The sequence below is a fragment of the Marmota monax genome, unplaced genomic scaffold (assembly GCF_021218885.2).
Source record: "Marmota monax isolate L192 unplaced genomic scaffold, Marmota_monax_Labrador192_F-V1.1 WCK01_AAM20220418_F8-fsc00021, whole genome shotgun sequence".
In the NCBI taxonomy this organism is placed as follows: domain Eukaryota; kingdom Metazoa; phylum Chordata; class Mammalia; order Rodentia; family Sciuridae; genus Marmota; species Marmota monax.
Genome location: NW_026695228.1, coordinates 18,509,342 through 18,537,239, shown reverse-complemented (window position 1 = coordinate 18,537,239; position 27,898 = coordinate 18,509,342). Strand labels below are relative to the sequence as shown.

Sequence of the window (27,898 nt, the reverse complement as noted above, 5' to 3'; positions counted from 1 at the left end):
ATTCTTCTGGCCACACTTTACTTGCCTGCCTCTTTAGGCTCTCCATGCTGGGGCTCAGGAATACAGTGCTTTCTAGAATCCCTGCTCAATAGGTGCGATCCCCAGTGTACTCTGCAAGAAACTTAATTTCCGAAGTCTCTTCTAAGCACAAATTCCAAAGCCAATGCTGGCCATTTTTATTGCAGTTAAACTTTTGTTTTTCAAGATAACTGAATTTCACTGCTCTTTGGTGTGTGTGTGTGTGTGTGTGTGTGTGTGTGTGTGTGTGTGTTGGGGGGGGGCGGGGGGTGGGAGTTACTAGGGATTGAACTCAGCTCTATTTTGTATTTTATTTAGAGACAGGGTCTCACTGAGTTGCTTAGCGCCTTGCTTCTGCTGAAGCTGGTTTTGAACTTGTGATCCTCCTGCCTCAGCCCCTGGAGCTGCTGGGATTACAGGGTTATGCCACTTTGACTGGCTTTTGATGTGTTTTGATTTTAGTCTGCTGGTAATTTTATTATGTTAGAAACCTTCTAAAATTTTCTGTATTATGTTGCTAAAATAGAAAGCAGCTCATGTATATATTTACATTTCTTTATTTAATAACAGAAAAAACTGCTTGGTAAACATGGAAGGATGAAATTATTTGCAGAAGTATTTTTAATATCAACTCCAAACAAGGTATTTATGAAGAAATCTAGAATTATTATCTTAATATAAAAGAGAAACCTGCCAGATGCGGTGGTAAAAACCTATAATCTCAGGCATTTGGGAGGCTAGAGCAGGAGGTTCACAAGTTCAAGGCCAGCCTGGACAACTTAGTGAAACCTGTCTGAAAAATAAAAATGGCTGGGGGGTGTAGCTCAGTGGTAGAATGCCACCGGGTTAAATCCTCAATACTGAAAAAGAGAGAGAGAGACTTTACATTTGTCAAGTATTTAGGTTTAAATCACATCATAGGTTTTATTTCATAGTTTTTACTTTGTAGATAAGTTTTTAAGAGCTAATTTGCATGAAAGAGTTGACCATCGCCTGTTTTTTTGTAGTTAAGTAAGAGTAGGACTGGAAGACTAGCATAAGTACTCAGTCTGGTCAAGTACAAGATATAGTGTAAACAATAACTAGATGAGTGTCCATCCTTCAGTCTGATTGTAATAAACCATTTCCCTCGGACTCTGTTTGCATTTGTTGAACTGATTACTTGGCAACTATAATGACACCATGTATGTGGATGAGTATCTTTATTATCTAAAATAAATTTAAAGTGTTTGGGGTCAAAATTTTATCTCTCATATTGTTCTTTATATTCCACAGTGGCTTTAGGATACTTTATAGGTATCTTCTTCATAAAAGAATCTGTCCTAAATTGGAAAAAAAAAACAAAACAAAACAGTGATTTCATATATCTAGTTAGGAATGACACAGACTCAGGATCATCAGAACTCTGTTTTGCATACTTTCCCTACTTTATTTCCCCCCAGGCTAACAATCCATCCCTCTATTGTTAGGCAGGTGTATTTACTGGTATATTGAGTCAAAATCTGTATCTCTGAACCTTTTAACCTTTTTTTTCTCGATTCTGTGTAATATTTAATATATATTTGATTTAAAGAGCAAGGCCTCTTTAAATAGAGGCTTCACATAACTTGATTCTGAAACTTAACTAGCTGTGACCTTAGGTTTCTGCATTGATTCAATGGTAATAAAAAAACTTATACCATTTGTAGGCTTTAGGATCAAATGAGCTAAATGTATGTAAAGCATTTAAACCCAGTAACTGAAAAACAAAACCATTGTGTGTTAGTTGCTATAGTGGTGGTTTAGTAATTGGGAGTAGAGGACAATGTGGTCAGGTAACTAAAACCTTAGCCTTAGTTCTTTCTATTGTGATTCATTAACTAGTACGAAAGATGAATTTGTGTGTGTGTGTGTGTGTGTGTGTGTAAAATCTTCTGAAGGTTATTTGATAATGAGGAAAAGAAAATGGATAATTTAAAAGGTGAATTCAAAATAGTGAACAAAAGTAATGTAATTCAGTTATATACAGTAATCTTTAACACTGGGCCCCAAAGTGTTCAGATTAGATCACCATACATCCCAATTTATGGGTTTTAGGAAAAGTTTACTCTTACTATGTTTTCTGCAAAAGTTCTTTAAAAAAATTTTTTTTTAAATTTGTAGGTGGACACAATACCTTTATTTTATTTGTTTTTATATGGTGCTAGGGATCGAACCCAGTGTCTCACAGGTGTGCTAGGCAAGTGCTGTACCACTGAGCCACAACCCCAGCCCTATGCAAATATTCTTGCAAATTAATTTGGAAGACAAATTTAGAAACAGATTTCAGATATAAATATAATTGTTAACATTTGAGATGATATTCTTACCTTTCCCCGTTGATTCTGGAATTCTGTAGTGATTAAAAGTGATTTCTTGTTTAAAGAAAGAGTTAGCTTTATCCACTCTTTTTAAAAAAGACATCCTGCATTAAAACAAGTTTCAACTATACCTATAGACTATTATTATAAGAATAGTTTTTTGGGCTGGGATTGTGGCTCAGCGGTAGAGTGCTCACAGGCGGGACCTGGGTTTGATCCTCAGCACCACATAAAAATAAAGGCATTGTGTTGTGTCCATCTTCACATAAAAAATAAATAAATAAATAAATAAATATTTATTTATAAATAAAAAAAGAATAGTTTTTTATTCTTATAATAAGAATAGTTTAGTGGCTGGGGTTGTGGCTCAGCTATAGAATGCTCACCTAGCATGTGTGAGGCACTGAGTTCAATCCTTAGCACCACATAAAACTAAATAAATAAAGGCACTGTGTCCACCTACAACTAAAAAAAATTTCAAAAAAAAAAAAAAGAATATAGGTATGACATTGGGAGAAAGAACTGCTATTTTGACACATGTCTATATAGCAGAACATTTGTTTTTATTATCAAATTGTTATTTTTTTCCCTTAGCTTAATTGCTGTATGTGAATCTATCAGTAGGCACTTTATATTTGATGAATGTGGACTTAAAGCAAGTGAGAAGTAGGGCTTGTGTTTACAAATCCACACACACTAGTTCAGGTTAACATACTTGTCCCAGAGTGCTTACCTAAACTTTCAAGGCCTTTGATAAAAGCAGTGTAGTACTCATGGCTTTATTGTCCACATAAATACATATTTCTCTTCATTGTTTTAATTCACTTGTCTTCATGGATCCTATTTCTTGGATGAGAACATGGCAAATGTCACAAATTAATTTATGACCTCTGTGGCTTTTTTTTTTTTTTTTTAAGTCAATTTTGAGGTATTCCCTCTTTTCCTTTGAGAATTGCTTGAAGGTAAAAACTAAATTATGGGATGGGGGGACGTACTGGGGATTGAATTCGGGGGCAGTTGACCACTGAGCCACATCCCCAGCCCTGTTTTGTATTTTATTTAGAGACAGGGTCTCACTGAGTTGCTTAGTGCCTCATTTTTGCTGAGGCTGGCTTTGAACTCATGATCCTCCCCTCTCAGCCTCCTGAGCCACTAGGATTACAGGTAAACCAATGGATTTACAGGCGTGCACCATTGCGTCTGGTAAAATGTGGTACTCTTGTTAAGGAGTTTCTTTGATTTAAAAAGTAGTGAGAATTTGTATTAGGAATGGGAATGTTAGGCCCAAGAGACATTATACATTTTGGACAAAATGTTGCCTTTGTCTTTTTGTAACTTGAACTATAAAAAGCAGAGAAAGAGAAGTTTATGTTGTAGGAATAGAGGAGTTTGGTTTTAGTATAGAGCATGATAAGAAGAGGAATAGGGAAAGGCAGGCTGTATAGTGTTGAGTACATGGTAGGCATTCAGATAATTGTTGAATGACTTAAAGTGAAATGAAACTGGTCTTTGAGTGGATTAAGATGGATGTGGGAGTGATGTGAGGAGGTTGGGAGAGAGGAAGGAAGGTGGAGGAATGAAGAGTAGTAAGAAAAATAATTTGAAGTTAAAAGGATTAATTTAGTTTTTTCCTTTTTAGGAAATATTTGCTGCAAATGTGTATGACCATAGGGCAAGCAGAGAGCTAGATAGATTTGACCATTTATGACAAAAAAAAAAAATTTTTTTTTGAAGTCTTTCTGCCTGATGTCTATTTTCATATCATTAAGGCAGTTTAATTTTTGAACTTTTTATTTATTCCATTTTTTTCTTCACATGCTTTTAGGTCAAGGATTTAGAAACCTAAAATGGGAACAAGACGTGAGTTGTGGAGGTGGGAGTGAGTTGTGGTAGGTGGGAAGGCAGAAGTTATGGGATTTCGTTTCTTTTCTAATAATGTAATAGAGAAGAATTCTATGCCAGAATTTCTCCATGATTCTCTTTCTTGGGGCAGGGGGCAATAAGCATCTTTTTTCTAGGGAGCTCAGAGTACCATTTGAGTGTAGGTCTGGGTTAGGCTTCCTTTTATTACTAACCAGTTCTGCCATTTTTTTTCTTCTTGGCCCTGGGGACTCCTGTCTTACCTCTTAGGTTTTCTTTTCATAAGATCCTGCCTTCTGCAATCACATACTCCATTATAGGGTCTAGTTTTTATGTGGCATATTCTGATCAGTGCCTACCAGAATATGATTTTAGAGAGATTTGATGTAATTTTCTACCAGTTGAGGCTTTAAAATCCTCAAAGGTCCACATGGTCTTAAGGATTGGGGAGTCTGAATATTTAAAATAGTTTTTCACATTTGATTATCTTCAGGTTTAAAAAATAATTATTAAAAACTGGGCCCAGTGGTGTATGCCTGTAATCCCAGCAACTCAGGAGGCTGAGGCAGGAGGACCAAAAGTTCAAAACCAGCCTGGGCAACTTAGTAAGAACCCTTTAAAAAAAAAAAATTTGTTGTGGGGAGCAAAAAAAAAATTGTGGGGAGCGGGGCTGGGAATGTAGCCTAGGAATAAAGTGCTTTTGGGTTCTATCCCCAGGACCTTTTAACCCCCCACAAAAGATTTATTATATATCCTTTATCCAAATTGACCAAATGTGAATATTTTACTATGTTTATCAATCCCTCTTTATACGTATTTTTTAGTTTCTTTCTGAAATATTGAAAGTTCCAGGGGTTAGATTTGGAGGCAGAGCGCTTGCCTAGCACCTGCAAGTCCCTGAGTTTTGTACTCTGCCCTGGATGTGGGGGTGGGGGCAAGAAGCAGGACTCTGAAATATTGAAAGTTCCAGACATAGACTCTTTACTTCTATGTTCTCCAATGTGTATTTCTTACAAACAACATTTTCTTGTGTAATCACTGTTATAATTATCAAATTCAGGAAATTAATACTGATACTATTTTGTAACTCATAAGACCTTTAAAATTATTTTGACCAGTTTTGTGTTGAAATTTCACTTGGAAATTTCCATTGCAAGGAATTTTAATTTTTATTTATTTTACTTTATAACATGGGAAGATATATATTTGGGTTCATATTCTGGAGTTCAGTGAAAGTGCCCTAAAGGCAGTTTTTCTTCATAATCTTTTTTTTCCCAATGTGTTTTTATATTTCACTGGCACATAATAGTTGTATAAATTTATGGCATTTCAATACATGTATAAAATATTTAATTATTAGGTCAGGGTAATTGGTATATCTGACACCTCAGATATATTATCATTTCTTGGGTTCTGGGAACATTCAAAATTCTGTCTGCTAGCATTCCCCACCCTCTGCCCCTGTATTGGGGATTGAACCCAGGGGCACTTTATCTCTAAGTATCTTTCCAACCTTTTTTAATTTTTATTTTGAGACAGGGTCTTGCTAATTTGTCCAAGACTGGCCTGGAATTTGTAATCTTCCTGTTTCAGCCTCCAGAGTTGCTGGAATAACAGGCTTGCGCCACTACACCTGGCTCTACTAGCTATTTTGAAATACTCATGTAATTGTTGTTGACCATAGTTATCTTACTGTGCTATAGAATATTAGGTTATTATATTCAACTCCATCCTGTACCTGTTAACCATCTTCTCTCCATCCCTTCCTCATGAAATAAATTTTGATAAACCAATTTTAGTTTTTAAGGTCACTGTTCTTAAGGGGATCTGTTCTTAACAACTTTTTCCCTTCTAAATGAGGCCTATACTTCGCTCAAGTGTGAGAAAGACTGGTCGTATTTAAGGAGTATTTGAGTTTTAGTAAGGAATCTTTAAAAATTAGGTACGAATATTCAGAGTTCTTATTAAAATCAAAATAAAATGCTATTTCTGATTTGTGGTTCAGGAAATTCAGTGAGATGATAAGGATTTAGGGCCTCACTTTTAGTTTTCCCTCCAAGACAGGAATTCTAACTTTCATAGTTTTTATCCAGGTTTCTGATGGCAAAGAAACTTAAGTGCTTTCCCTATACAGTGACACACAGTTTTTAAAAATCAGAATGACTAGCAACCCAATATATAATCAATTGGTAAAGGACTTGAAAAGGCATTTCCCAGGAAAAGAAAATACAAGTTAGCTTAAAAACATGAGAAGCTATTATGCTGGTAGAGCTAGCTACAGCTTATGCTGAGTTTTTCTATTTTTTTTAACTGGATATTGAACCCAGGGGAAATTTACTACTAAGCTGCATCCCCAGCCTTTTTTACTGTTTATTTTGAGACAGGGTCTCACTTAGTTGTTGAGGCTGGCCTTGACTTTATGATCTTCCTGCCTTAGCGTCTGTGCAGATATATCTTGATATCTAAGACTTAAAGTAGAGAAAAAGAAAAAAGATGCAGAAAGATGTTTGTACTTAATGTGATCATTTTCTCTCTTGAAAGTTAATATGTCCTTATATGCACATAAAATTTTTTGAAGAATAGGCAGGTTGGGAGACCTAATTTTTATATTCTTTGTATTTCAAAATTTCCCCTTGGGCATATGTATTTTTCAAATAAAATTAATTTTAAGTGTTCTAACTTAAAATTAGCTAAAAGCTGTCATTCTGTAATTTATTTTGCTCACAGTTTTGAATTTTGGAACTTTGTAAAATAAGAATATTCATCTTCTAAACTTTATGATATTTTGAAATAAACCATTATGGTCCTATAAGTCATCTTTATTTCTGTAGTAAATTAACTTTCATCACTTCTTTTGGGACATGGTCTTCAGAATAGATCCCTTTATTCAATTTATTTGTTTATGACCAGATTTCTTCTTATCCAGGGCTCCCTTTTAGAAACTTTACATTTGATGCTGTAGCCTGAGAGATTGGTTGATTTTTTTTTTTTAATTGTTTTTAGTTGCAGGACACAATACCTTTATTTTATTTATTTATGTAGTGCTAAGGATCGAACCCAATGCCTCATGCATGCAAGGCAAGTGCTCTACCACTGAGTCAAACCCAGCCCTGGTTAGTTAATTTTTAATAGTCATGTCATTCCTTGAGCTTGTCATGATGGAAATGCTTATATAATTCCTGTTTCATAAGGGCCTATGACCTAATAGAGATTATCTTCATGTTGATAGAATTAATCAGATTTTACTATTTCGTTTTTTCAGCAAGGTGCTTTTTAAAAATATTTTTTAGATGTTGATGAACCTTTACTTTATTCATTTATTTTTATGCAGTGCTGAGAATTGGACACTGTGCCTCATACATGGCGAGAGTCTACCACTGAGCCACAACTCCAGCCCTGTAATAACTTTTCAAAAATAAATAAATTAATTAAATAAATAAAGCTGTTTTAGCATTGTCTCATGATAGTTAAATAAATGCTTGTTTTCATGCACCTCCTTATTTATTGGTAGGAGAGATGGGAAGTTTAATATTCTAGCTCTCATACTTTTGCTTCATCAGCTTTACCTCAAAAACCCTATTCTTTGCTCTTCATCCTGTCTGACATTATTTAACAGAGCAGATTCTTATGTTAAGCACATTTGTGGCTGATTCTTGTTATTGTGACCTCACAATTCCATTAAATTTTGTCAAAAGCTTCTTGCCTTTTTGGTGCAGGAATCTACTTTCATGATCATACTTAGGTCTTGTCATCTCCTTGAAGTTTATTCCAACTCAAAATACTGTTCTGATAACTATTCAATCCTTCTACCTCTCTTCTTTTTGATGTTCACCAAATCTACTCTTTGAAGCCACTGATAGCTTGCCCTTACACTGTTCCCTTCACTTCATCAGCTTCTTTCAGGGTTTCATTTATTTCCCTATTACCTATGGATAAGTCAATTTAACATTCTTGGGAATATCTTCAATTCTCTCAACCCCTTGCCTTTTATCCTTTTTGTTCCACCCATTTTATAAGATTAATTCATCAGTTTTTCCCCCTCTGATAGCTTAATAGTGTTAACAGAGCTCATTGGCACACATATTCTACTTCTGCTATTAATTGGTGATGACCAACTTTGAGTGGCCACATTGAAGATGATAGTTTGCTTACATTTCTATTCCCCACGTATGAATTTTCTCCAGATATTTCACTGACTAGTCCCCCAACTTTCAACTGATGATGTCAGAGAAAAATAGTGACCAGAAAGAATATTGCTTGCTTTATTTTGTTTGTTTTGAGATTGAGTCTTGTTGTGTTCCTCAGACTGGACTTGAACTGGACTCAAGTGATACTCTTGCCTCAGCCTCCTGAGTAGCTGGGGCTACAAGCACATGCCATTGTGCCTAGCTTTTATTTTGAAACTCAACTGTATCTTAAATATTCTCCGCATATGTATATCTCCTTCTCTCTAAAGTACTCCCTTGATTTTTTTTTAGTGGGGGAGGGGATTGAACCCAGGTTGTTTAACCACATCTCCAGCCTTTTTTATATTTTATTTAGAGACAGGGTCTCATTGAGTTGGCTGAGACTAGCTTTGAACTCTCAATCCTCCCCACTCAGCCTCTCAAGCCCTGTAAGGTGTGTACCACCACTCCCAGCCTTCCTCAGTTTTTTAAAAGTGATTTCATATTTTTCCTGTGATCTACACACATTGTTTGCTCACTGACTATTTATGATGAGAGAAGGAAACAAAATACAGAATTGTTTGTATGGTATGATTACTTATTAAAAAGATCTTCATACATAAAAACCATACACCCATGGGAGAAAGCTTCGTACACAAAGTTAATAGCAGTTTTCTCTGGATGGGTCGGATTGTGGACTTTTACTTTTGCTTTTCTATAATTTCATTTTTCTCTATTAACGTTAGATACTTTTAATAGAAATTTAGACCCCACTAATTTTCTAATTATGTTTTATTATACTTTATTATCAGGTTCTGGAAAATGGCCTTTAAAAAAAAAACATTTATTTTTTAGTTGTGTGGACACAATACCTTTATTTTATTTTATGTGTTGCTGAGGATCAAACCCAGTGGCTCACACATGTTAGGTGAGCACTCTACCTCTGAGCCACAACCCCAGCCCTGAAAAATGGCCTTCTTAAAAAAATTTTTTTTGTAGTTGTAGATGGACAGAATGTCTTAATTTGTTTATTATTTTTTATGTGGTGCTAAGGATCAAACCCAGTGCCTTACACATGCTAGGCAAATGCTATAGCCCCAACCCTGGAAAATGGCCTTTAAAAAAATTTTTTTTGTGTGTGTGTGTGAGAGTGTGTGTGTGGTTGTAGATGGGGTCATATGTCTTTATTTTTTGCTTATTTTTATGTAGTGCTAAGGATTGAACCCAGTGCTTCACACATGCTAGGCAAGCACTCTGCCACTGACCACAACCCCAGACCATGTCTGGCCTTCTGTCAAGCAATGCTGTGAAATTTGAAATGAACCTTCATTCCCTTCACCCAGTCTTAAAAATTTGTAATGTTTCTTTATCCCTTTACCATGTAATGATTTTTATCACTGTTTGTCAGGATTATTCTTTTCATGTGCCTGCTAAAATAGAACTGCTGAGGCTTAGGGATGAGTTCTGGTCACCTTGGTATTTCTAGCACTTCAATTATACCATGCAGACAAGTGTATGCTTGGACATAATTTTTGAAAAATTTTCAAGTGATATTAATTTAAACCAAATCTAATGTGCCAAAGGTTATATGGCATGATTATTTATGAAATACTAGGCCCGGAAAAACATTCTATCAAACTATAATGCTATTGATAGTATTATGCATCCCGTGGAGGTGTTTTATAGGGGAAACACATCATAGAATCAAGTACATTGGGTCTGATATTTACATCCATGAGATTTTTAGTGGTTTTGGAATAGAAAGAAATTTTTAATCTTGGCATTGCTTCAGATCTTATCCATATATTGCCATCCCCTCCCACCCTTCATTAATAGTCCCCCCACAAAGTATTGGGGATTGAACCCATGTACACTCTGCCACTGAGCTGTATCCCCAGACCTTTGTAATTTTATTTAGAGATAAGGTCTTACTAAGTTGTTCAGGCTGGCCTCTTGCTTCAGCCTTGAGCTGCTGAGATTACAGGTATGTTCCACCCTATCTGGCTCGTAACTTTTTGTTGTTGTTTTGTTGTTCTGATTAGTTGTACATGACAACAGAATGCATTTTGACACATTGTACACAAATAGAGTTCATAACTTGGTTTTGACTACTGTTAACACTGGTGCATGAACTGAGTGAATTATGGTGTTAGGCCTACATTTGGGGAGAGGATTTTTTTATATTTCTTTTAAGGAACATTTAAAACAAATTGTTGTACTTGAGTCTTGCCACATAGTCTACAGAGCAACCTGCTTAAAATGCAAGTCTAGCTATCATGTCTTTTTGTAGCGTCCCTTTCCTACAGGTACAGAGTACCCTAACATGTCTTGGTGCACTCTTATAACCCAGACTTGTGGTATTCAGTTCTTCACAGTCAGAATACTGTGTGGTTACCTTTGTTAGAACATAATTGAGTTCACAGAGCCAGGCACTGTGGTATATGGAGCAGATGTACTGTGTTATGGAACACAGTAAATATCTTGCATTTAGCAAAAGGCCTATTTAATAGTTACCAATAAGAGATTGAGAACCAGTGATCCATAGGTAAAATACAATTCTTCTTAATAAGAAACCTGACCTCTTGACTTGACTGCCCCTTATTCCATTTAATTGTTGGCTTCTTTCCATGTTATACAGTATACTCAGGTAATACTGAACTATTTTTAGTTTTCTTGTTCATAGTGTATTTTTCAGTCTCTGGACCTTTGCCTGAGATCTCTATCTGCTTGAGATCTCCCCACAAATATGTTCTCCAAAAACTAATCTCTTTAGGAAAGATTCTTTGCATTCCTATCCTCCATTAAACTAAGTGGCTTATTTTTCTCTTTGCTGCTACACTGTACATATTTCTGTGTATTTACTGCATTATATTGGAATTGTTTCCGAAAAACACAATTATATTTTGCAACGTAAGCGTCTTAATGGCAGGGATTCTATTTTATTCATCCTTGAATAGCACAGTGCATGGTATTATTTTGAATGAAATTTGTTAAACTAAATGTGATTGAGGTGATGAAGGAATAGACAGTCTATATAGAATATATCTGTAGGTACCACATATACAATTTTAATAAAAACAACTTTCATTTCAGTCAGTTTTATGTATTTATATATATTTCTTCTTTTTTTCATGTTTTCTTGGCTGAATGGAAATAGAGAAGAAGAAAATGAGGTAAGTATAATTTAACTAGTTGTTCAGTGATTATGGGATTGACTTCTAAGTACATTTCAGAGACTGGGTAAAAGCTGAAATCATTTTAAAGCTTTAGCTTTTATTTTGAATTAGGCTACAGTTATCACATTGAGGAATGTTGTATAACACAAGAAAATGGGTTTTAGAGTTTTAAGAGCTTTCTTTAGGAAAGGTAGAGGAGGCTGGAAGCTCTAGAGACAGTTTTGTCTGTTTTATATTTATTGAACTTTAATGTGAGATTTAATTTGAAAAGTGGATTCTGTTTCTTAAAAGCATTTGAAAACCACTGCTTTATGGTATGTGGAAATTCTTACTTTCCCAATTGAATGGTTACTATATACTTTTGAATACTGATTTCACATTTCACCATGTTGAAGGAGAAAATTATTCTCTTAAATAACCAAAGTTGATTAAGGAACATCAATTAGGAAACTTTTGCAGATGGCATGCACCTCATCATTAATTTAGGCTTGAGTTTGTTGCTGTAGACTTTTCATATGTTCTTTCTACAACCAAAGTTATATCTTTTAGCTTCTAAGTCACACCATTTCCTTTGGTGGTTTGGCAAATAGTGGAGGGAGAAATCTTATTTGGTATATTATACATTCTATAAAATGGCATCGCCTAAGCATGTGTAGACCAGGCAGAGAATGTGGCAGTGCACTAGGGCAGAGTGATTTCCAGGAAAACAGAAGGCCTGGTCCTCTTTTGCTTATTACCTCATCTATAAAATGAATGAGATGGGAAGTTGCTCTGTATTGGTGGTTTCCCAAACCTGGAAAGATCATCAGAATTGCTTTCAGTGCTTATTGTCTTTACCTCCTGTACCCACTTGCCCTCAAAGAAAGCAAAAATGTCCCAGACTTTCTTGCTTTACCTCAGAGTTATTGAATCAGTATTCCGTAAAGAGTGGATTATAAGTCTGTGGATTTTTCTTGCGGGGGGCAGGGTACTGGGGATTGAACTCTGGGGTGCTTGACCACTGAGCTATATCCCTAGCCCTATTTTGTATTTTATTTAGAGACAGGTTCTCACTGAGTGCCTTAGCGCCTTGCCATTGTTGAGGCTGGCTTTGATCCTCCTGCCTCAGCCTTACCAGCCACTGGGATTACAGGCATGTGCTACTGCACCCGGCTATAGGTCTGTCTTTTTCCACACACCTAACTGAATCTGTATGATATCAGACCATTGATTTTTATTGCTCTCCTCTATTCTTTCTTTTCAGATATAACACAAGAACAAACTGTTTTGAGTACTGAGATATTACCTACTGCTCTTTGTGTATATGTCCTTTAAACACAGTGGGTTTTAAAAAATTCTTGTTGAAAATGTTAGCTGAAAAATGTTATCTGAAAAATTGATTGAAATGCTTTACATAAGAGAAAACAAGAATGGAAAAAATATGTGTTAATTATTAAAGCTGGGAGTGGGTTCTTAGTGGTTTATTATACTGTTCTCTACACGTTTGAATATGTTTGAAAATTTCCATAATAAGGAGTTTTAAAAATAATCTGTATCAGCCAAGTACAGTAGTGCATGCCTGCAATCCCAGCAATTAGGGAGGCTGAGGCAGGAGGATCACAAGTTCAAAGCCAGCCTCAGTAACTTTAGTGAGGCCCTCAGCAACTCAGCAAGACTCTGTCTCAAAATGAAAAATAAAAAGAGCTGGGAATGTGGCTCAGTAGTTAAGCATCCCTGGGTTCAATCACTAGTACCCGCTCCCCAATCTGTATCATAGTGAAATTCATTCTACTTGTTATTTATTTTGTTTTTTAAAACATTGTCTGAATGCTAGGTGTGGTAGTGCAATGCCTGTAATCCTAGTGACTTGGGAAGTGAAGCAGGAGGATCACAAGTTCAAGGCCAGCCTTGGCAATTTAGCAAGACCCTCAACAAAAGACAGGGTCTTGTTAAACAGTAAAAGTCTTTCATAAACATTTAAACTGCAGTGCTAGCCATTTAATAGTAATACTGTTTGTTGATAATTGTTTTTTTTTTTTCCATTTATAGGCAAAAATTGAAAATGTGCAAAAACCAGGTTTCATCAAAGGACCAATGTTCAAAGGTGTTGCTTCTAGTCGATTTTTGCCCAAAGGCACCAAGACAAAAGTTAATTTGGAGGAACAGGGACGACAGAAGGTGTCATTCAGCTTCAGCCTTACAAAAAAAACTTTGCAGAATAGATTTCTCACAGCACTTGGCAATGAAAAGCAAAATGATACTCCAAATTCCCCAGCCACACCTCTTCAAGTAGATTCAACTCCTAAAAGTAAAATGGACATTGGAGACACATTATCTACTACAGAAGAATCTTCCCCACCAAAATCAAGAGTGGAATTGGGCAAAATTCATTTTAAGAAACACCTGCTTCATGTAACATCCAGGCCACCACTGACTACTACTACAGCTGCAACATCTCCATCTCCTCCCACAGTACATTTACCAGCAATCATAGCAGAATCAACAACTGTAGACTCACCACCTTCATCTCCACCTCCACCTCCACCACCACCCCAAGCTACAACACCCTCACCACCAGCACCAATGATAGAGCCAATGGCCTTGCCACATACATCAGTAACAGTTCCAGTGACAGCACCAGTATCCTTACCAGTAGATGTAGCAGTTAGAGCTCCGAAAGAACTACCAGTTACAATTGTACCAGAATCTTTGGAAGTGGATACTAAGCAGGACACTGTATCTAATAGTTCAGAAGAACACAGAATTCAAAATTTGAACGAGCAAGCAGATATTCCCTCACAAAAAGAAGATTCCCATATTGGGAAGGAAGATGAAATTCCAGATAGTTCTAAGATTAGTCTGAGTGTTAAAAAACCAAGTTCTAAGAAGAAATCTTCACAATTTGAAGGCACATTTCTTGGTTCAGAATCTGACGAAGATTCTGTACGGACTTCCTCAAGTCAAAGATCACATGATTTAAAAATTTCAGCAAGCATTGAAAAGGAAAGAGATTTAAAAAAGAGCTCAGCACCTTCAAAAAGTGAGGAGTTAGGGAAGTCTTCACGATCTAAAACAGAAAGAGATGATAAATATTTTAGCTACTCAAAACTTGAAAGAGATACTCGGTATATATCTTCCCGATGTAGATCAGAAAGAGAGCGAAGGCGTAGCAGATCTCGTTCTAGATCTGAGAGGGGCTCTAGAACTAGTTTATCCTATTCCCGGTCAGAACGATCTCATTATTATGACTCTGATCGCCGCTACCACAGGAGTTCCCCATATCGGGAGAGAACACGCTATTCTCGGCCATATATAGATAACCGGGCACGAGAAAGTTCTGACTCTGAAGATGAATATAAGAAGTCCTACTCAAGGCGCACGTCATCTCATTCCTCTTCTTACAGAGACCTAAGGACATCATCATCCTATTCTAAATCTGATCGGGACTGCAAAACTGAGACCTCTTATGTAGAGATTGAGAGAAGAGGAAAGTATTCTTCAAAACTAGAAAGAGAATCCAAAAGGACTTCAGAAAGTGAAGCAATAAAAAGATGTTGTTCTCCCAGTGAATTGGGATTCCGGCGGGGGTCATCATATTCCAAGCACGATTATAGTGCTTCCCGTTATAAATCTGCCCTTTCAAAACCTATACCCAAGTCTGATAAATTTAAAAATTCTTTCTGTTGTACAGAATTAAATGAAGAAAGCAAACAGTCTCATACTTTTAGTTTACATACTCCTTGTTCAAAAGGTAATGAATTAAGAACTATTAATAAAATTTCTGAAAGAGAAAAGACTGGGTGTCCATCTCCATCAAATCGATTAAATGATTCACCTGCTTTTAAAAAGCTAGATGAATCACCTATTTTTAAGTCTGAATTTATAGGACATGATAGCCATGATAGTATTAAAGAATTGGACTCTTTATCTAAAATGAAGAATGATCAGATAAGAAGTTTTTGTCCCATTGAATTAAATATTAATGGATCTCCTGGGGCAGAATCTGATGCGGCAACATTTTGCACTTCTAAAACTGATGTTATTTTGATGACTTCTGATGATAGTGTGACTGGATCAGAGGTATCCCCTTTGGTCAAAACCTGCTTGTTTTCATCAAATGGATTTCAGAATATTAGTAAATGCAAGGAAAAAGACTTGGATGATACTTGCATGCAGCATAGTAAGTCAAAAAGTCCTTTTAAAGAAACAGAACCTCTGGTGTCACCACACCATGATAAATTCATGTCTTTGCCAGTTATGACTACAGATTATTCTAAAACAGTTAAAGAACCAGTTGATATGAGAGTTTCTTGCTGCAAAACCAAAGATTCAGATAGATATTCTACCACAAATGAGAGTAACCCTTCTTTGTGTTATTCTGAAGCTGAAAATATTGATCCTTCAGTTATGAAGATTTCTTCAAATAGCTTTAAGAATGTGCATTTGGAATCAAAAACAGTTATATGTGATAATATAAATCTATCAGATCACTCAAAATTTGCATGTGAAGAATATAAGCAGAGTGTTGGTAGTACTAGTTCAGCTTCTGTTAATCATTTTGATGATTTATGTGAACCTGTAGGGAGTTCAGGTATTGCTTCATCTCTTCAGAGTCTTCCACTAGGAATAAAAGTGGACAGTTTAACTCTCTTGCAGTGTGGTGAGAATACATCTCCAATTCTTGATGCAGTACTGAAGAGTAAAAAAAACACAGAATTTTTAAAACATGCAGGAAAAGAAACAATAGAAGACGTAGGTAGTGGCCTTCCTGATTCAGGAAAGGGATTTGCTTCCTGGGAAAACAGGCATAATAATGGGTTATCAGGGAAATGTTTGCAAGAGGCTCAAGAAGAAGGGAATTCCATATTGCTTGATAGGAGAGAGAGACCAGAAATCTCTTTAGATGAAGAAGGAGATAGAGGACATGTGCATACTTCTGATGACTCTGAAGTTGTATTTTCATCTTGCGATTTGAATTTAACCATGGAAGACAGTGATGGATTAATTTATTCCTTAAAGTGTGACAGTAGTGGTCATGCCCCAGAAATTGTGTCTACTGTCCATGAAGATTATTCTGGTTCTTCTGAAGGTTCAAGTGATGAGAGTGATTCAGAAGATACAGACTCTGATGATAGCAGTATTCCAAGAAACCGTCTCCAGTCTGTTGTGGTTGTGCCAAAGAATTCTACTTTGCCCATGGAAGAAACAAGTCCTTGTTCTTCTCGGAGCAGTCAAAGTTACAAACACTATTCTGACCACTGGGAAGATGAGAGAATGGAGTCAAGGAGACATTCATATGAGGAAAAATTTGAGAGTATAGCAAGTAAAGGCTGTCCTCAAACTGAAAAGTTTTTTCTTCATAAAGGAATAGAGAAGAATCTAGAAATTTCTTTTACACAGTCCAGCAGAAAACAAGTAGATAATCACCTGCCTGAAATTGCTCATCCTCAGAGTGATGGTGTTGACAGTACAAGTCATACAGATGTGAAATCTGACCCTCTAGGTCGCCCAAATTTAGAGGAAGCAGTAAAAGCCAAAACATCTTCCAGGCAACAAGATGACCTGCCTGTTTATTCTTCTGATGATTTTGAAGATGTCCCAAGTAAATCTCGGCAACAGACTACTTTCCCTAATAGGCCAGACAGTAGACTGGGAAAAACAGAGTTGAGTTTTTCTTCCTCTTGTGAGATCTCCCGCATGGATGGCTTACACTCATCAGAAGAGCTCAGAAATCTAGTATGGGACTTCTCTCAACAAGAAAAGCCTACTACCACATATCAGCAGCCTGATAGCAGCTATGGAGCCTGTGGTGCACACAGGTATCAGCAAACTATAGAGCAGTGTAGTGGAACCCATGGTTACTGGCAAGGCAATGGCTACTGGGATCCAAGATCAGCAGGTAGACCTCCTGGAACTGGGGTTGCTTATGATCGAATTCAAGGACAGGTACCAGATTCCCTAACAGATGACCGTGAAGAGGAGGACAGTTGGGATCAACGAGGTGGATCCCACTTTTTAAGCCAGTCCAATAAATACCTTCTATCCCTTCATAAGGACAAAGGGTCAGTGCAAGCACCTGAAATAAGCAGCAATTCTATTAAGGACTCTTTATCTGTGAATGAAAGGAAAGATTTTTCAAAAAACTTAGAAAAAAATGATATCAAAGATAGAGGGCCTCCTAAAAAACGGAGGCAGGAATTGGAGAGTGATTCTGAAAGTGATGGTGAGCTTCAGGACAGAAAGAAAGTTAGAGTGGAGATGGATCAGGGAGAGACATCAGTGCCCCTAGGCTCAGCGCTGATCGGGCCTTCCTGTGTCATGGATGACTTCAGGGACCCACAGCGATGGAAAGAGTGTGCCAAGCAGGGGAAGATGCCTTGCTACTTTGATCTTATTGAAGAAAATGTTTATTTAACAGAAAGGTGAGCCTAGTTAATTCTTGTCTGACAAATTTTAGTTTTTTTTTTTGTTAAAAAAATTAATTTTTCAACAATTCAGACTGTGTGAAGTAGAGTTTGTGTGATAAAATATAAATTTAAAAAAATTTATAAAAGTATTTTTACAAAAACTCTGGATTTTCTAATACAGATTCCTTTCTCCAGTTTTATTTTCCCTCTTAGGAAAGGAAATGTCTTCATTTATTTCTCTCATCATTTCTTTGATTCTAAAGGTATAATGTAGGCTAGCTCAATTTTTCTTTAATTCCTTTTAAAAGTGAAAGTGTGACAGGAAATAAAATAAGTGTGACATGAAATAAAACCCCAGCAAAATAATCTGCTCTTAGAAAATAAAAATTTGGTAATGTTGGATTTTTTTATTTTCCCAAAATGTGCATGGTGAAGCATCTTTAGGTACTTTATAAAAACTGGAACTAGATCGCAACAGAAATTTTTGTCAGTTGTTTTAACACATTCTTAATAGGTTAAATTTGTCAGTAACCAAATTTAAACAATCAAATTTGAAGTTGTTTTCTCCTTTGAAATAAGTTTGTCTACATTGAGAAAGCTGCCTCTGAAACCTTTATCATCATCTTTTTTTAATTATTTACAATTTTTAAAAAGTTTTTGTTGTTGTAATTGGACACAGTACCATTGTTTTACTTATTTTTACGTGGTGCTGAGGATCAAACCCAGCGCCTCACATATGCTAGACAAGCACTTTACTGCTGAGCCCCAGCCCCATAGTCATTTTCATTTTTTTTTTTTTTAATTTTGAGATGTAGTCTTGTGTTGCCCAAACTGACCCTAAACTCCTGGGTTTGAGCCATCTTCCCAAGTAGCTGGTACTAAACCTAGCCTTATCTTAATTATTGTATAGTCATATTTCATTTAAAAAAGCCATACAGTTTTCTTTTAAACAAATTTATACAAAAGTTATAGTACCAAAGGGTTCTCTTAAAAGGTTTGGTTGAGTTAAAGCTAATGCCTAATTTTTTTTTTTTTTTTAATGGAGTAGTGGGGATTGAACCCACGGGCACTCTCCCACTGAGCTACATCCTCATCTCTTTTAAAAACTTTATTTTTAGACAGGGTGTCACTAAGTTGCTGAAGGGTGACCTCAAACTTGAGATCCTCCTGCCTCAACATCTGAGTTGCTGGGATTACAGGTGTGCAACTCCAGCCTCAAAACTTTTAATTAAAAGCTCTTAGGGCTGGGCAATATAGCTCAGTGATAGAGCACTTGCTGGCATGTGCAGGATCCTGGTCTCAGTCCCCAGGACTGCAAAACAAACAAAAGCCAAAAACAACTTATTTAGTAGCTCCTTTTTCCCCTCAGTCTTGTATTATAACTATCATTTATACAGCCCATGAAATTTGGTTCTTAAATTTTTATTAACCACCTATGTTATTTGAAACTCACAATTTTTCCATATATGACTTTAACATTTAAAATTGCTCAGAATCTGGGACTAAGCTGACTTGGACTAGGAAATAAGGATGCGTTCCAAAATGATAGACTTGAACTCATTCTATCCTCTCATCTGCTAAGGTTAAGATTGCCTCTATCATGTTTTTTGCAACACAGTTCTTAAGAGCTTTTAATATTTCAGGTGCTAGTGACTAGATGTTTTCTTCCTTTTGAAAGATTCACTTTTGGAAATCATTAAATGTGAAACTAATGAGAGAGAGCACATATTTGATTACTTATATTATCTCCAGATTTATTTAACCAGTTTTATGAAACTTTAACCAATAGAAAGAAGAATAAATCCCATCGGGATATTAAACGAATGCAGTGTGAGTGTACACCTCTTTCCAAAGATGAAAGAGCTCAAGGTGAAATAGCATGTGGGGAAGATTGTCTTAATCGTCTCCTCATGATTGAATGGTAAGTAAATTAAAATGCTCTGCTTTTACTCAGCTTTTCTATTGAATGTCTGTAAATGTTAAAAATAATTATCAGTGAGGAGTAAAGTTTGACTTTTTTTTCTATCCATGGATGAAAATCTCCCCTGTGTTTTGTATTAGATTATAGTACCTGGCACATTTTAAGTGCTCTGTAAATCAGTCCTGTTACTAATGCCAAATATGCTAATACTAATTTATATTCAGTCTCCTCTTTTCTCTTGTAATGTTTGTGTACTGGGAAGAATTGTTGGTATTTTTTAGCTTTCACTAAAAATGAGATAAAACCCCAATGTTTCAGAAATTCATAAAGTTAAATGTCTTCCTCTCCCAAACCTCAGTCTCTTTGTTTGGAGTCTTCCCAGAAAAAAATTAATGCCTATGCTGACATACGCAAATGTTTTTCTCTTTTTATGCATAGAAATAAAATCTTACGTGTATGTTGTAGATGGACACGTATAGTTATTAGAATTTCTTCATGTTATTCCCATGCTCAAACTTTTAGTATTTCTGTTTTCTTTAGGATTAGGTTCAAATTTAGCTTTGTTTTCCTTCATTAACTTGCATTTCCAGTCTCTGGCAAACTACTTTTTGGTCAGTTACCCATAGCCATTTTATTCTCTTTTTCCCAGGTTGGCCTTTTTTTCTATTTCCGCACATAGGCAGGGACAGTTGTATCTTTAGCTGTCTGTTATCTACCCATATTCTGTGTATTATAGAGATTCTGCTTTAATTCTTTTTTGGTACTGAGGATTGAACTTGGGGCACTCAACCACTGAGCCACATCCCCAGCCCTTTTTTGTATTTTACTTAGAGATAGGGTCTCACTGAGTTGCTTAGCACCTTGCTTTTTGCTGAAGCTGGCTTTCAGTCCTCCTGCCTCAACCTCTCGAGCTGCTGGGATCGGCTGAAAGCTTTACTTTACTACCTCACTTTAAGATAAATCCTCATCCTTTCAGCATCTATAAAATTATTATTTACTGCTAGTTTGGCAATAAATAATACTATATTAGAAATGGCAATTTATATATTTTTTTTTCTTTTTTCAGTACTGAGTTTTGAATCTAATGCCTTGTGCATGCTAGGCAAGTACTCTACCACTGAGTTACATCCCCAGCCCTGTATTATAATCTTAATTGTCATTAAAAGCCTTTATATCTATTGGTTTGGGAATATTAAGATTTTAGTGAATGTTTGATTTTATTTTTACTCTAGTATGCATTGGAGAAGAGCCTTGTATATTATTGCATTTACTCTGAATGAGTCTGTTTAATAATGACTTGGTTTCACTCAAGTGTAGATCAAATAGTTAGTTGTATTCAAAAGACCAAATTAATGGTGACTGGAGTAGAATATAAGGAAACGTACTTACAGAAAATAAGTTAGCTTCGCATAGTTGTCAGTGACCTGCAAACTTCCATGCAGCCTAAAAATGTATTCTATACTGTTTCATGATGACCAAATTATAAAACTAGATTGTGGATGTACTATTTAACTAACAACGTTGACAATGAATTCTAAAGAATATCTTTGTGATGGGAAGAATTATAGAGAAAGGCTTACTTGGGGGTTAATCACACATGTAAGGATTGTGTCATAAAGATGTAGATATACGTAGTTTTATAACACATTCTAGCAAAAATATGCTTTTGAAATAATTAATTTTGCATTAAGTGTGGTACCTATAATCCAGGCAAGTTGGAATGATGAGGCAGAAGAATTACCAGTTCATGGCAGCATGGATGAGAAATCCTGTCTCAAAGTAAAAAGGACTGGGAATGTAGCTTAGTGGTAGAGCACTGAGTTTAATTCCTAGTGCTGAAAAAAAAATTTTTTTGATTTTTCACCTGTTTCTTATTTCAGTTCTTCTAGGTGCCCAAATGGGGATTACTGTTCCAATAGACGGTTTCAGAGAAAACAGCATGCAGATGTGGAAGTCATACTTACAGAAAAAAAAGGCTGGGGCTTAAGAGCTGCCAAAGATCTTCCTTCGTAAGTTCTGTTTTAATCACCTTTTACTTCATTTTTGGGTTGTTAAGCCTAGAAATTTTGTAATAAATTAACTTTTCTATTGCACTAAGGTTAAATAATGATTATTGTGCAGCATGACCATTTGGTAGCTACTTTTTTGTTTTTTAAAATTGATTTCTAGGAAAACAGTAATAAAAAACATCCTTCTGTCTATATATCCAAGGAGAGATTTTGTCACTGGGGACATTTGGACTAAGCATGTCTTTTTCTTGTCAGATAGCTATGTTTCCTTTAATTCCAGGCCATTACTTCTTGTAGACCCCCAAGATCTTATGAATCTCCTGTATGAAAAGGAGTTGGGACAAAATCTATTGGTATATATAAAACCAAATTGGGATAAGAGTTGAGAATATGTGAAGAATATCAGTGTAGGGGCTGGGGATGTGGTGCAGTGATAGAGCACTTGCCTAGCATGTGCAAGGTCCTGTGTACAACAGGAATCAACAGAAAGTATAATAATTATAAAAGAGGGACTTAGGTTGGCTTATGACCAGAAGCTAGATAGTCCACAATGGCCTTCTGCAGGCTGGAGAGCTGGAAGAAATAGCTGCGTAGTCCTAGAAGCTGAAGCCCCAGAATAAGAGGTGTGCTAGGCTACTGCTACCCTAGTCTGAGACTGAAAGCTTCTGAAGAATCTGCTTTGGAAGAGTAAAGAAGCAAGAGTCCAATATTCTCAGATTGAAGATTTAATTGCAACAGCAATTAAAAACCTGGTCAAGAACAATGGAGCCAGCATCTGTTGTTATTTCCTTGTTCTTCCCACTTTTGTTCCATCCACACTATCATCGTATTGGATAGTGCTGCCCACGCTTAGGGAGGGTCTCCATTTCAGTTGGTTGTCCCACATACCTATCATTCCTTGACATACCCGCAAGCCTCTTAATGCCTCTTAATCCAATCAAGTTGACAATTCAAATCGGCCATTATAGTCAGGTTCTGATATTTAAAACCTTTAAAAAAAAAAAGTGATTCAAGAGTACTAAATATTTTAATATAATGAAAGGGAGCATCTTTGTAACTTAAGGGGGAAAGTAGTTTTTAAGGTGAGGTTTGAATCCTAGGCTGTAAATTGAGCTTTATGACCTTGGGTAGGCAGATCACCTAACTTCTCTATAATTTCTTATCTGAAATTGGTATAATACCTATATCATGGCATCTGTGAACTTTAAATGATCAAGTACAGGTATAAGAATTTGGTAGTAGAGAAGGGAATAGTAGAATATTTTTAACCTATGAAGTTCCAGATTTATCACAATTCCAAGGTAGCCTGTGATGTGTCATTTTCTATTTCTTAAGGGAAGGGACTAGTCCTAGAACTGGAGAATTAAACATTGAAATGCTTCAGGTTTTGTCATCATTCTACATTAATTACAAGTTGATAAATTTCTGGAGTTAGAAAGGCAAATTTTTAAAAATATTGTTCATGAAAAAAATTTTTTTTGGTTGTCAGTGGATCTTTATTTTATTTACTTATATGTGGTGTTGAGAATCAAACCCAATGCCTCACACATGCTAGGCAAGTGCTCTTCCACTGAGTACAACCCCAGCCCTAGAAAGGCAAATTTAAGTATTGGTTATAAAGATAATAATTTGATTTTTTTTTTTTTTTAGGTTTAGCCATGAGTAATTAGATTTTTATTACTGAGACCTAAGAATGTTTGTGATGGGTTGCTGCACAGTTATACAAATATCTACTCTAATTTTTTTTTAATCCATTTGGGTTTTTGGTACTGGGTGTTGAATCCAGAGGCACTCTACTACTGAGCTACATCCTTAGCCATCACTATCTGAGCTGGCAACCTATGCTGGGTTCACAAATCTGACTATTCCAGTAATTCAAGAAAACGGCTAAGAAAGCACGCAAACACACAGAAGGACCTTTTCAAAATCAGGAGATGGCTCTGTGACCTTAGGCTTCCGTGGAAAGAGAGAAAGCCACTGGAATTCTTTATTCTTATATAGGGGACACACAAGGGGAGGTTCCATGGAACATTCTATCCCCAAAAGGGCAAAGGAACAGTGGGTGTAATTCAACCCCATCAGGTGACATCCACTCCTGGAGCCACACCTTCCAAGCTGAGGTAAAGCCCAGTGTATTGAGGGGTGCAATAATTCTTCAGTACCCCTTTCCTCAGGACTTAAAGGTGTGCACATAGCTTCTGTCCAGAGTGGCTCCCAGTACTCAAGCCCTTCCCCCCTTTTTAAAATTTTGAGACGGGGTCTTGCCAAGTTGCTGAGGCTGGTCTCAAATTTACTGTCCTCTTCTGTGTTAGCCTTCCAAATTGCTGGGATTACAGGCACATACTACTGTATCCAGCTCTAATCCTGTTTTTGACTTTGCTTTTTTATGTGGTTATTTTTTACTCTCGTTTTAACTACTTTATTTTTCTAAATTAAGAAGACTTAATTTTTTTCAGTTGGCCAAATTAACTCCTCTTTAAGTATATTCATTATATTAGATGTTATAAACAAATACAAATGATTTACATTTAAAAAAATTTCTTTGGTTAGACTTAGGGCATGTTTATTTTGAGGGGTTAAGATTTTCTAGGCAAGGGCTGGGGATGTGGCTTGCCTGGCATGCGTGCGGCCCGGGTTCGATCCTCAGCACCACATACCAATAAAGACGTTGTGTCCGCCGAGAACTAAAAAAAAAATATATTAAAATTCTCTCTCTATCTCTCTCGCTCTCTCTTTAAAAAAAAAAAAAGATTTTCTAGGCAAGCTATTTTGGTCAAAACTTGAGGCAAAGCATTGTAAAACATTTGTCTATATAGAGTCAAAAGTTGAAGTCATGGTGAAAATGAACATTTAGAGAATAAAGGAGGTCTGAGTCTGAAAATTTATTATCTTCAATACAGAATAAATAGGTAAAATAACCAACAAAAGATTATGTAGGTAAATAAAAGATACCAGAGATTAATCATAATTACTGAAAAGTGCTAGAGAGACCTTGGAATGTACTTTAGAAGACAGGTGTGTATTTGTTTTTTTGCAGTACTGGGGGTTGAACTAGGACATTGTACATGCTAGGCAAGTGCTCTACCACTTGCCTATCTATGTACCCGTTGTGTTTTTTTTAAGAGTATCTAGCTACATCGCTGGGGCTGGCCTTCAAATTTCTGATCCTCCTGCTTCAGCCTCTTGAATAGCTGGGATTAAAAGTGTGTGCCATCACAACCCAGCTAAGATTGCTAGGTTTTTTTTTTTGTTGTTGTTGTTTGTTTGTTTTTGTTTTATGTAGGCAGGAGGTTCATATTTTTATCTCCAGTGATATTTACAGTTGAATCTAAATAAAAGGACTACTTGGATACCAAATCCAGGTGTGTTCAAAGAGGTCAGGCTCACAAGAGAATCTCTCCTCCTTAGCCCAGTTTTTAGAATTTTGCCACTTTTGAGTTTATTAATTTCTTCAGTATTCTTAGGTGTCAACTCCTCATAGTAGTCATCATTTATTCAGACCATTGGTGCCATAGGCTTTGAACATTTCATTTCTACAAGAGTGAAAAGATGCTGAGGGGCACAGTCTTCTCAGTCTTTATTCTAGGCTTTTTCTCAATGACTATTCATATATAATCATAGTTCTAAAACATGCAAGGTGTAGTAGTGCAGACTTGAATGTGATACTTTTTGAATGGTTTTAGATTGTTCATTGCATAAAATGTTGCTACTTAATATACTGTCAGTGGAGGTAGTTGTAAAATTTCTGCAACTTTGTTCATAATAGAGGCAGACAACTGTAGTGGGTCTGTTGTGGGCTAAATCCAAGACCAGAAGCATAACTGTTGCTGCTTTATGTCCTTTCTGGATAGTTCATTTGTTTATTTACATATTTATTTATTTAAAAGAGTTGCCCCTAATCTATCATAGTTTTCTTGTATGAAAACAAATGGAGGGAGTATTTGGGTTATTCTTAGGATTATCTTTGTGCACAAATAAGACTTCTCCATTGCCATTTTACACAGCTGTTTTGTGCAAATTCCTTGTATGTATTATCCACAGAGTAGTGAGGTCAGCCACCCAGATAGAACCTAAATCTGACCTTTAACATCATTAGACAATTTTGAGAGTAAAGACGGCAGAAGTATTGCTATACTTAACTGACTCTTTTCTCTAGGAGAAAAAGCCTCTAATTTTCAGTGCCTACAAATTTCTTCAGATCTGTTTCCCAGATGTGAATCATTGTTTTCATAATATTGTAAATCATTCTTTATTTTTTTTTAGTTGTAGATGGACACAGTACCTTTATTTTATTTATTCAATTTTATGTGGTGCTGAGAATCTAACCCAGTGCCTCATACATGCTAGACAAGTGCTGTACCACTGAGCCACATCCCCAGTCCTATAAATTATTCTTGAACTTGGAAAAATAATTTTTCTTTCTTTCTGATGGGTGCAGCAGCTTGGAAGGCTGCGACAGGAGAATTGCTAGTTCAGAGCCAGCCTCAGCAATAGTGAGGCACTAAGCAACTCAGTGAGACCCTGTCTCTAATAAAATACAAAACAAAACAAAAAAGAAAAAATATTTTTTCTTTTCTTTCATTTTTATTTTTTGTAGTTCTGGGAAATGTTGAACTGGGGAGCTCAAATGAGCTAGGCAAGTGCTCTACCTAGTCCAAATATTCACTTTAATATCTTGTTAGAGAAAGGATATGCATTTTGAAAGTACACATAAAATATAAAAGGTTATTAGAATGGACTTTTATTGAAAAGTATTAGGAATGAGAAAATTAAGCTTGGTCAGATGGCAGATTCTTATACATATTTCAGTTTGTATAATATCAAATTTATTTATTTTGTATTATTTCTTTAAATTTGTAATTTTTCCTGGATGTATGTTTTCCAAATATGTTGTAGACAGGAAAGTACTATTTTCTTTGCTTTGCAGGAATACCTTTGTCCTGGAATATTGTGGAGAGGTTCTTGATCATAAGGAGTTTAAAGCTCGAGTGAAGGAATATGCACGAAACAAAAACATTCACTACTATTTCATGGCCCTGAAGAATGATGAGGTAAGCAAATTTCATGGCCCTGAAGAATGATGAGGTAAGCAACATAGATGTGTTTGCTTTGAAATAGATCTGTAAATTGTTGGGTTTGATGGGATCTTTTACACTGACTCATATTCAAGTGAGAAAAATAAGGACCAGACACTATATAGTTTGTTTCTTTTCAAAAAGAATGGGAGAAGGAGGTACTTTCATTTATTCATAAACAATAATATGCATGCTCCATATTATAACTATTAAAAATTATGGATGACACTCCAAATGTCTTGGTTTATGTGGGTAATCAGTTCTTATCATATTAAAAGTTAAAACTGAGCCAGGCGCTGTGGCACATGCCTATAATCCCAGCAACTTGGGATGCTAAGGCAGGAGGATCCCGAGTTCAAAGCCAGCCTCCACAAAAGCGAGATACTAAGCAGCTCAGTGAGACCCTGTCTCTAAAAATAAAGTGCAAAATAGGGCTGGGGATGTGGCTCAGTGGTCGAATGCCCCTGAGTTCAATCTCTGGTACCCACTTCCCACCCCAAAAAAGTTAAAACTTCGACATTTAAAAATATTTATTAATCCATTTAAAATTAACAATTATTAAGCCCATTACATGTTGATATAGATAACATAGTGTTTTGAAAAAATACTTAATTTTTTTTTAAAATCAAGAAATGGATATGTTTTGCATTTTATAAATCTCTTTAAAGTCTGGCTTAATGGAGTTTAGCTAGATCCTCATATCTTCCTTTATATTCAATGTGGTACTGCAAACTTTAAGAACCTGCCCCTACACTCTCTTAATATAACATTAGGGGTTGGACCCAGCAAATTTTTTGCACTCTTCATGGGATTTGGATACACACTCAAGTTTTAATACTGTACTGGGTTATAAACACAAACTTTAAAACGAAGCATTACACATATAAAGTGAGATTGGAATGTAGTAGAATATAAGCAATAGCTAAAAATGTGGGCGAGACATTGACA

At 36.0% G+C, this 27,898-nt stretch overlaps 1 protein-coding gene across 2 annotated transcripts in view; it reads left to right on the top strand.

Annotated features, from left to right (window-relative positions):
* Nucleotides 1–11,030: 11,030 nt before the first annotated feature.
* The window catches only part of Setd2 (SET domain containing 2, histone lysine methyltransferase), an 87,961-nt gene continuing 71,093 nt past the window's right edge, over nt 11,031–27,898 (top strand). Inside the window, exons 1-5 of one of the 2 annotated variants that reach the window (XM_046437657.2) lie at nt 11,031–11,556; nt 13,588–17,960; nt 19,735–19,866; nt 21,747–21,875; nt 26,803–26,926. In XM_046437657.2, coding sequence (XP_046293613.2) covers nt 11,485–11,556; nt 13,588–17,960; nt 19,735–19,866; nt 21,747–21,875; nt 26,803–26,926 — 4,830 coding nt within the window. In that variant the 5' untranslated portion in view covers nt 11,031–11,484. Of the gene's footprint in view, nt 11,557–13,587; nt 17,961–19,734; nt 19,867–21,746; nt 21,876–26,802; nt 26,961–27,898 lie in introns of those variants that run through there. The other variant, XM_058576786.1, reaches the window with a different exon arrangement.